We start from the raw sequence: 9,278 nt of genomic DNA, 5'->3' as shown, positions 1-9,278 counted from the left end.
TTTTTTCCTGACTGCTTTTATTCACTTTTTTTATTCCTAATTGCACCAGGACACTGGGGGGACAGACAGGACCAGGTAGTACCTTTGGTTCTGCCTTTAGCTGGTCTCAAAGGATATATGAGTGCAGCTATATTTTCAGTTTCATAGTTATTTACACTTTAACACCACACAGCACTCCTGAGCTAAGTGGAATCGATTCTTTGCTGCTACTGTACAACCCAGAGAACAACAGCAACAACAGTAACACCTGCAGGTTAGCAAAATGTTTTATTATAGTAAAACATACCATACACAGAGAAGAACCAATGGTTATATTTTATCTGTCCCATCAAAGCAAAATACCTTTATAATATTTCCCACTGGCTTAAAAAGGAAAAGCTAATAGAAATAATTTCATTATTAAAAATAGATAATGTTTTCTATTTATTTTGTTCTATATTAGAAAGGCAAATATTGAGATGATAATATGGCTTAAATATATTAATATTTTCCCTCTGGGGAGCTTGTCTTCATCTCTAGCTAGACCACACATGGAATGAGTTCAGGAAACTGCATGACAACAGGTTTAAACCCACATTAGGTGTAAATTTAGTATCTTCAACCAGAGTGCCTGAGTTTGACAAGAAGAGGGAAAGTCTTGGATACCTACTCTACAATGTTTTTCTTGTCTTGCATATTAAAATTTCTCCGGTATATTTTCTTCCTATTTTCTTTCCTCTAGATAACGCCAAGTTTGTTTTCCCTTGTTTTAACCATCACATAGTAAAGAACAGACCACCATCTTATCCCACACACTCATTTTAGCTTAGTGGAATTAATCACCATGGCTGGTTCTTAAAAATTCTGGGAGAAGTGAAGGAATAGGAGAGAAAGAGTGACTCCAGAGAGCAATTCAGATATCCTCCATTAACACACCTGCACTGAATGACCTCCTGGAGAAGCCCCTCTTTCTCTCCACTAACTGCAGTAGAAACCCAGGAAGACTTGGCTGGAAAAAATTAGCCCTTGTGAATCTGGAGTTCATAGGAACCCTACAGCATCCAAACCTCCTAGGCACTGCAACCTCCATCTATGTCTGGAGAGGGTTCTTAGCCACCCCCAGTCATCTGCTATTCTCCCTGGGAATCAGAGATGCATAGCATGGTCTTTGCAGGCCTAAAGCTCTCTTACAAGTTGGCATTTGTGCAGCAATTAAGGCAGCAGATTGTCAAGGTTAGCTGGGATTTCAATGTTCCATGGGAAGACAGAGGAACTGTTAACTATATTTAGCAGTTCCTCTTAAAAATTACCAAAATACAAGTCAGGGAGGAAAAGGCTGCTACAAAACCACACTGGATAAAAGGAAAATGGCCTTTTCACTGAGCTGAAAAACACCAAAAATGACAGGAACAGCATCCTATCATGCCTCAGACCATTTGTTGGACATTACTCACAGTTGCCATGTGTACAACATCCTCACCATTTTCAATCAACTGGCCAAAACTGTACAATGTTGATACTAAAATAGCAGTAGACAATCTGTAGTGCTACATCCTTGTTCACATTCCCTGTGAAACCCTGAAAATCTAAGGCAACATTAGATCACAGCTGCAGTGTTCTGCAAACCTCACAGGGAGGTTCTGCTACTCAAACCTGCTGCTCTCTGTATCCTGGTACACAAATGAGCACTTTGACAGCAGAAACACCTGCTCAGTTCTTGCTGCTGTCACTGCAGCTCACTGGGAGGTGGGGCCAAGAAGCCATCAGGACATTTCAAAAACACATATGTTCAAAAAAGACTGGTATCCTGGTTGTTGATAGATTCATTTTCCTGGATATACTGGAGAATGTCCACTTCATTCATCATCTGAATCCTGTTTTCATTTTGCTTTGCCAGTGAAGGTGAATTAGTGCTCCTGGGGGCAGCTGCTGGCTTCTGAGGCAGAGGTGGCTTTGGTGGGACCTTACGTTTTGGTTTGGAGGTAACCTCTAAGAGTTTTTCAAAATCATCTTCAACTCTGGAATGAAAAGAAAACATCAGTAACATCCTGAGAATTTCTGGACTGCTTTTTGTTCTGTAAGAAGATGCAATCTTTCAAAACAAAACTTTCTGTAGGAAAAGATCTACTCTGATAAATTTCTCTCTCCATAGAAGTTTCCATAAGAACCACCTTTTTTATAATGTGGTTATACAAGTTAACTTATACAAGTTAATTTTACAGCATGTTTTCAAATGTCTAAATTAAAGGCGATTAGCAATTACTAAAAACTCCAAACTTTATTTTAGTTTGGGAAAAAATGTTTTTGATTTGTGAAAGGATGCTTTGCTTCACCATAAATTTTCATGGGAAAGTAAAATTATCCACTTTCAACTCTGTTTCCTCTTCATCCCCATCACCCAAAATTGAGATTGAGCAGCCCCATGCTCAATCAGGAGAAACTGTAAACACTAATGGATTCAAAAATTCCATGTTCATATTTAGTTCTGGGACACTGAAGAAGTTTTGCAATCTGTGACCACATACAACAACTCTTTTTGATGATAATCTGCTGCTGATTCCTACTGAAATAACCCAGAACACCTCAAACAGTTCAGGGTATTTTCTACCTGCATTGTTTGACCTTGTCAGATATGTAGCAGACTGTGCATGCCCAACTCTGTTCCCACATGAGCTGCTAAAAGATTTCAAGAGAGCCCTTATCATAGATTATCTTGTGACTCCAAGAAATATGTGCCTTTGGAAAGTCAAAATATGGAGTAAAGAAAAAGAAGGATTCTCTTCAGCAGCTCCACTCACTGGAACAGGATATGGTTCTAGAGTCTAAGGAAGATGCTTTTTTAGTTTCTTCTTCTTTATTACCCATAGGCAGGCAGTGCCTGGAGCATGAATAAATAATTTCAAGTCATGTATTTTTTGGTTCTTCCTCTCATTTGCCTTTTATAGTTCAAATCATGGGACCATTGAATATCCTGATCTGGAAGGGACCCATCAGGATCATCAAATCCAGCTCCTGGACCTGCACAGGACATCCCAAGGGTCACACCATGTGCCTGAGAGAGTTGTCCAAATGCTCCTTGAGCTCTGTCAGGCTGGTGCTGTTCCAGTGCCCTGGGGAGCTGTTCCAGTGCCCAGCCACCCTCTGGGTAAAAAACCTGTCCTAATATCCAGTGTATAACTTCTTCACTGCCAGGCAATGAGGCATCTTGGGGGGTTACCCAGATGCCTGTGAAACCCCTGGGATAATTTCTATTTCCTAAATGGGACAGTGATTCCTCCCTTTCTCTCTTTGTTCACCAGTTGTCTCAGGAGAGGTACTGTAAATGCCTCTACCACACAGCAGTACAACTGGTGGGGCTTTCTGCAGACAGTTAAAAGTAAAGCTCAGATTTCCATAATTTGGGAAACAACTGATGAGGCAACTGTCTGGGACAACCAGGAACATGATCAAAGAACCAACATCTCTGAGACACTATTCCTCCATCCCCAGGAAGTACTGTTTGTATGTTAAGACCATAGGTATTTCAAGAGCTACAGCCCCCTCAAGGTAAGGCTCCCACTATTACTACAATAAACTGCATGATTACAAGGATTTCTTTTTCCTGTTCACCCTCATTAAAACCTGAGAGGAACTTACAACACTACTGCCCAGGCTGAGATAAACTACACCCACCATGAACCAGCCATGAAGTTAATAAGGATTAGCCTAAATTTTCTGGTGTAGAGACAGTCAGAACTCTTTAAGGTAAAACCATTCCTCAAGTCAGACAGATGTTCTTGTGACTCCCAAAGAGAAACTTAAAAGAATCACTTTTAACCAAGGCTGCTCTTGTAAAATCAATAGCATGAACACTGATATCTAAAAGTAGGGAGCACCTGAACAGACCAGCTGATGGACAGAGCCATTCACTGCCCCAGAGTTCTGCACCTTGAACTCTACCTCTGGTATTACAGCAAGCAGCACCTCAAATTTCGTCCTCTAAGCAACTCTGGAGATTATATTCTCTTTTATTTAGATAGGACTTTTGATGTCTTTTATTTTCCATCATTCTTTGTGGGTGACATATCCTACTTAACTTACAAAACACAGTGTATTTCTGAATTCCTCATCTACAAAGAAATTAATTTCATTTAAGCCCAGGCCTTTGTGTTTGTTGCAAACCCTGATATCCAAGAGGGATCACACCTGTGATCACATTGCCAAGACACGTTCTTGTTCTCTTTGCTGTGTAATAAACAAAACTTGTTAAGGCTGGTATTTCTGAAGCCTCCCTTCTTGGCATAAACAAATAGTGAATGAATCAGTGTCCATGTCATAAAGTTTTGGTCTTAAATAACAGAAAACATAATAAGCAGAGGAACAATGCACAATACATAGAGACCATATGGAGGAAGCAGGATTTTGAACTAGGTGCACTACCCAGAAAGGGCAGCAGTAAATCCAGCTCACTAACCTGGCATGATGATACAACTTCCTGAATTCTCTACTCCAGTTTCTGTGCTGATCACAGCAACAAAACCACTCAGCACAGCCAAAAAAATACCCCCAAAAGATCCAGTCCAGTAGGTTGTGAGGGTCTTTAGGGGGTGGGGGTTTGGTGTTCTGCTTTTAAGCCAAAGATTCTGCAGAAGAAAGTCTGGAAGCTGATGATGTATTTTTCTTTTTCTGTCCTGGATTTTTTCAAGACCTTGGTTAGACAGAAGTCTCTTAGAGAGAACACAGCAGATAATATGTGGTCTTTGTCTCAAAACCTGCTTTTCAGCACTGCAGTGCTAGGCAAGCTGTTTGATCCACTGCTGTTTGATCATGTGAGACACAACTGTCTTTGCAAAACTAAAGAGGTAAAATGCAAAATGCCTCAGGCAGAGATAGAAACAAGGACTTCTATTTTTTGAAAGCAAATGAATTGTTACAGTGCATAACTACCACCATATTTAACTCCAGGCCAGGAGGAGGAAGAAAAAAATCAAGCAATTATTCTGAAACAAGATAAAAGGAAGAACCTTCCCACCCCGTCTTTTTATAGACAATCAGACAGAGAGTTCATGTAATTAATCATTCTTTAATTAGTCTCTTTCTATTTTTGTAAAAGAAAAGCAGTGCCACATTGTTTAAAATTCTTGCCATATTGTTGTGCTGATTCACTGACTCTATTGGTGGAAATTCCCTCAGAATTCCAAAAGAAAGCAATCAAAGCCCTTACTGAAGAAAGGCTGTCACAAAGCCCTTCATGACTGTTGGCATGTGGACTTCCAGACAGTAAATGAGTTCTTCTGACTTGGAGACAGATGCAGCTGCCACAAGAACATCAACATTTTAGATGCCATTTCTCTGGACTTTGTCTCTTGTCTCTGGACCAGATCTTTGGGACAGGAATGACTATCTGCATGTACAATATAATGGGGACAGTGACCTCTGCTTGCTGGGAATGCTTTAATGAGGAGAATCTGTAATGAAAGCAAGAGACAAAGACTCCCATAATTTGCTAAGAATCCAAAAGGCTCGTGCTTGAAGCTCAGTTGTGTAACTCACTGCAGTTCTTGCAGAACAGACTTTCATCTTTTGATATCTTATGTTCTTTATTTTGTCTGGTGTTAATTCCAAGTACAAGAGATACTTTGGTGAAGCCTTGGGGAGTGCTGTAACATCCCATCTACAACCTGGGAAAAGACTTGCACCCAAAAATAGGCAGGAGACTTCAAAGTATCTGTTGCCCATCACATCTGCTATGGTCAGGAGAGACAGTATGATGTCCAGCAAGGCCCAGGGAAAGATACAGGCTGGAGTTAATCCCAGGAATGCCAAGCACTGGGGGCCGTGAAGGAGATCTCTCTCCTCCTGCTTCAGCTTTCCCCTGCAATCCATTACAGGTAAATTCACAATGGTATTTTAACCAGGGCCAGGAAATATGTCTGGACACTGGAATGTGACAGTCTGTATTGTTTAAAGGCTACAAGAACCACTGGCATGGCTTTGGGCTGGGAGAGATTAGCCCTCCTCCAAAAACCTCTCTGGCACAACTCGAAGCTGGGGTGGGACAGTGACCATTCCCTGGAGCAGCTGCACACAATGCCCTTGTCCTGCAGCTGCAGAGTCCAACAGCAGGATGCAGACAGCCTGGTGGTGCTGGTGAGAACAGGCTCATTAGTGCAGGTTAAGTCCCACAAGAAGCCCTCTGAGGAAATCAGCCTGCTGGTTACATCACTCACCTTGGAAATGAGAAAACTCAATTTTTCCAGTCTGAAAAAGTTTAAACCTCTCTCTCCTGCCTCTCTAGAAAGTTCCCCAATCACCAGCCAGAGGCACACCAGAGGCAGGGGAGAGCAGGCAGCTTTTGCCCCTTGAGCTGATGATGTCTGTCAAAAATGCTAACAACCTGGGGCAAGATGGTTGAAATCCGGTGGGTCTCAAGCACAGCAAAAGCATCTCTTGCTGCACTAGGACCCCACATTGCCTCTGTACATTATTCTACACAACTTGTACATCTTCTTTGGGTTAAGGCAAGGATTAATGTTTCTGGTCTAGCAAAAAACTGTTTCTTTTGTTGGCAAGTTTACTTTATAATTTTTCTAATAGTTGTAAGTAGCACCCCGATACATCACAGGAATGAAATAAATTCTTTAAAACCATCACAGAAAAATTTATTTTTCTGTAACCTACTGCAGTCATATCAAGGACCTTTCCCCACAGTTCCATCATAGCAAGCAAGAGAAACTGCCCTGGAGTGGTCAAGAGAAACTGCCCTGGAGTGGTCAGGAAATTTCTGACTCAGTTATTGCAACCTTCTCTCCCACCTGTACATTGCTCAAATAATACTCTCCCCAAAGGATCTACATATAAACCCTCTGGAGTTTCTCAAAGCTTTTTTCTCAACTATAGTGTTGTTTTCATACTCTCAGGACAGTGAGCATTGGTGCTGGAAGTGCTGCTCCACACGAGTCCTGGATAGGCTGAAGATCTCTTACTCTCTAAATTCAGCATCTGCTAATGCCTGCTGAAAGAAGAACACAAAAACATTTTCTGCTTCAAGGGTGACAACAGTTCCTTGGCAAACCTGAAGCTGATGAACCTGCTCAAGAAGCTCAATGGACTGAACAGTGTCTGGGGTGCAGTTTCACAAGCAGCCTCAGCCTTAAAAAGTAAAATGCTCCTGAAAGGGTTATCAGTGTAATCCTAAGAAGGAACACACCAGATCTGCCATCACAGGGCAGCAGAACTTGCTGCTGACACTTTTTTTCAACACTGCAAAAAGACAAATGTGCTCACAGCTGCTTCCTTCCATCTCAGCTTCCTATTCATTATCAAAGGTGAAGCTAATTAAATCTCTCCTGAAAGGCTGCTCAGACAGCTGTGATAATTATTTCTGGCTAGCATGTGTGATAATTTATTTAATTCTGTGGGCACACAGAGCTGCTGCAACATTCATAGGATCAATTCCAGCATTGGTTTTCCACAAAAACCTGATCCATCACAGCAGGCAGGCATGATTGAGATTAATGAGGCAGAAGAGTGCATGCCTGCAGGGCTATGATCTCATTGGCATCATGGAGACCTGGTGGGACAGGTCCTGGGACTGGAGTGTTGGAACGGAAGGATACAGGCTCTTCAGGAAGGACTGGCAGGGGACATGAGGAGGGGCTGTCACCCTCTATGCCAATGACCACGGAGTGCACAGAGCTCAGCCATGAGCCTCAGCTGAGGAGCCATCCCAGAACTCAGGGGTCAGGATCAAAGGGAAGGCAGGGACAGCTGACATTATTGTGGGGGTTTGCTACAGGCCACCAGACCAGGGAGGGGAGTGGATAAGGTACTCTACAGACAGGAGCAGCTTCACATTCACAAACCTTGGTCCTCATGGAGGACTTCACCTGCCCTATTATCTGCTGGAAGGACAGCCAGCAGGGCTTAAGCAATGCAGGAGGTCCCTCAAATGCATTGAGGCCAATTTACTTATCCAAGTAACAAAGGAGCCAACAAGGAGAGGAGCTACGCTGGACCTCATTCTCACCAGTGAGGAGGGGCTGGTGGGGAATGTAAAGCTCCAGGGCAGCTGGGCTGCAGAGACCATGAAATGGTGGAGTTTGACTCTCTCATGGCAGTGAAGTGGGTGCTCAGCAAACCCTGGATTTCAGGAGAGCAAACCCTGGCCTCTTCAGGGATCTGCTTTGTAGAGCCCCATGGGATAAAGCCCATAAAATCTCCTACCACACTTAGAATGCAATTGGTTCTTCTCAACGCTCAGCACTTGTTAATGTCAAGTTGGTGATTCTATTTAAAACAGTAATTCTCATTGCATATGAGCAAGTGCCCACAGAGAGCACAGTCTTCAGTTTGCAGTGAGAATGTTTATCAGATTCTCTTCTCCCTCATGTTGTGACAAGCCCAGCCCACGCACATTTTGCAGACTCATTTGTCTCCTTAACAGCCTCTGCCTCATGAGTTACAGCCACTGCTGAGGATTCACTGCTGTGCTGACATTGCTCTGGGCTACTGCTGCTCAAACCACCCAGGTACCATAAAGATCACAAAGGATTTGGTGTTCTGCTCTGGACGTTATCTTCTTGCCATCCCCCTCTGGAAGAAGGTTCTGCCCTCCTCTGCCTTAGGCAGCTCTCTTCCAACTCTGCCCATGATTCACAGTGAGTCAGACACTTCTCAGATCTACCACACACTTGTGAGCAGACCCTGAGGTACATGTGACTGTTCACTGCACCAGAGGAGAGCTCCCACATCTGCATTATTCAGCTACTCCACTGAAGTGCAGTGAACATGTCCAGCTTTCTGGATCTACCACAGACCTGCTGGTGCATCATAGCTCAGGGCAGTCCTAGATCTCAACAAAATGTGTCCACATAAACTTTTGGTATGATAGAACTGAGTATGTCCAAGAGGCCAAGAGGTTTCCATTTCCATTTCTAGTGGCTTATCCAGCTCTAGCCTGCTAAAGGAATGGGTTGTCACAGCTCCTGCTCTGACCTGAGGGCTGCAGAGAGGCTTCTTCAGTCCCTTTTGGGAAAGAAGAGTAATTGTCAACACATACAGGGCAAAGGCAAGACTTACTCTTAGGCCTCAAAATAAGCTCAAGCTCCCATGCAGGGAGATTGCAGAGTGCAGCTTATGTTGAACATCTTCTCCCCACAAAGGGTCACTATCTGGAAAAGAGCCTGTGGCACTGCCCTGCAAGAACATTCAACACCAGTTTGGTGGGAAGGGAAGGTGGGAGAGGATTCAAATGCTGCCTCTGCATTTCTGAGACATGACTGTTCTGCTGAGGCTTCCAGGTGAACAGAAAACAAAGT

The 9,278-nt window shown here is 43.1% G+C and overlaps 1 protein-coding gene across 1 annotated transcript in view; it reads right to left on the bottom strand.

Moving 5' to 3' along the window:
* Nucleotides 1-251: 251 nt before the first annotated feature.
* The window catches only part of HS1BP3 (HCLS1 binding protein 3), a 55,816-nt gene continuing 46,789 nt past the window's right edge, over nt 252-9,278 (bottom strand). Inside the window, exon 7 of the mRNA XM_030946553.1 lies at nt 252-1,997. Within this exon, the coding sequence (XP_030802413.1) occupies nt 1,769-1,997 (229 nt within the window). The 3' untranslated portion in view covers nt 252-1,768. The remainder of the gene's footprint in view (nt 1,998-9,278) is intronic.

The sequence above is a fragment of the Camarhynchus parvulus genome, chromosome 3 (genome assembly GCF_901933205.1).
Source record: "Camarhynchus parvulus chromosome 3, STF_HiC, whole genome shotgun sequence".
NCBI classification, from domain to species: domain Eukaryota; kingdom Metazoa; phylum Chordata; class Aves; order Passeriformes; family Thraupidae; genus Camarhynchus; species Camarhynchus parvulus.
Note: the sequence above shows the minus strand (reverse complement) of the source record. Positions and strands in the feature narration are given on the sequence as shown.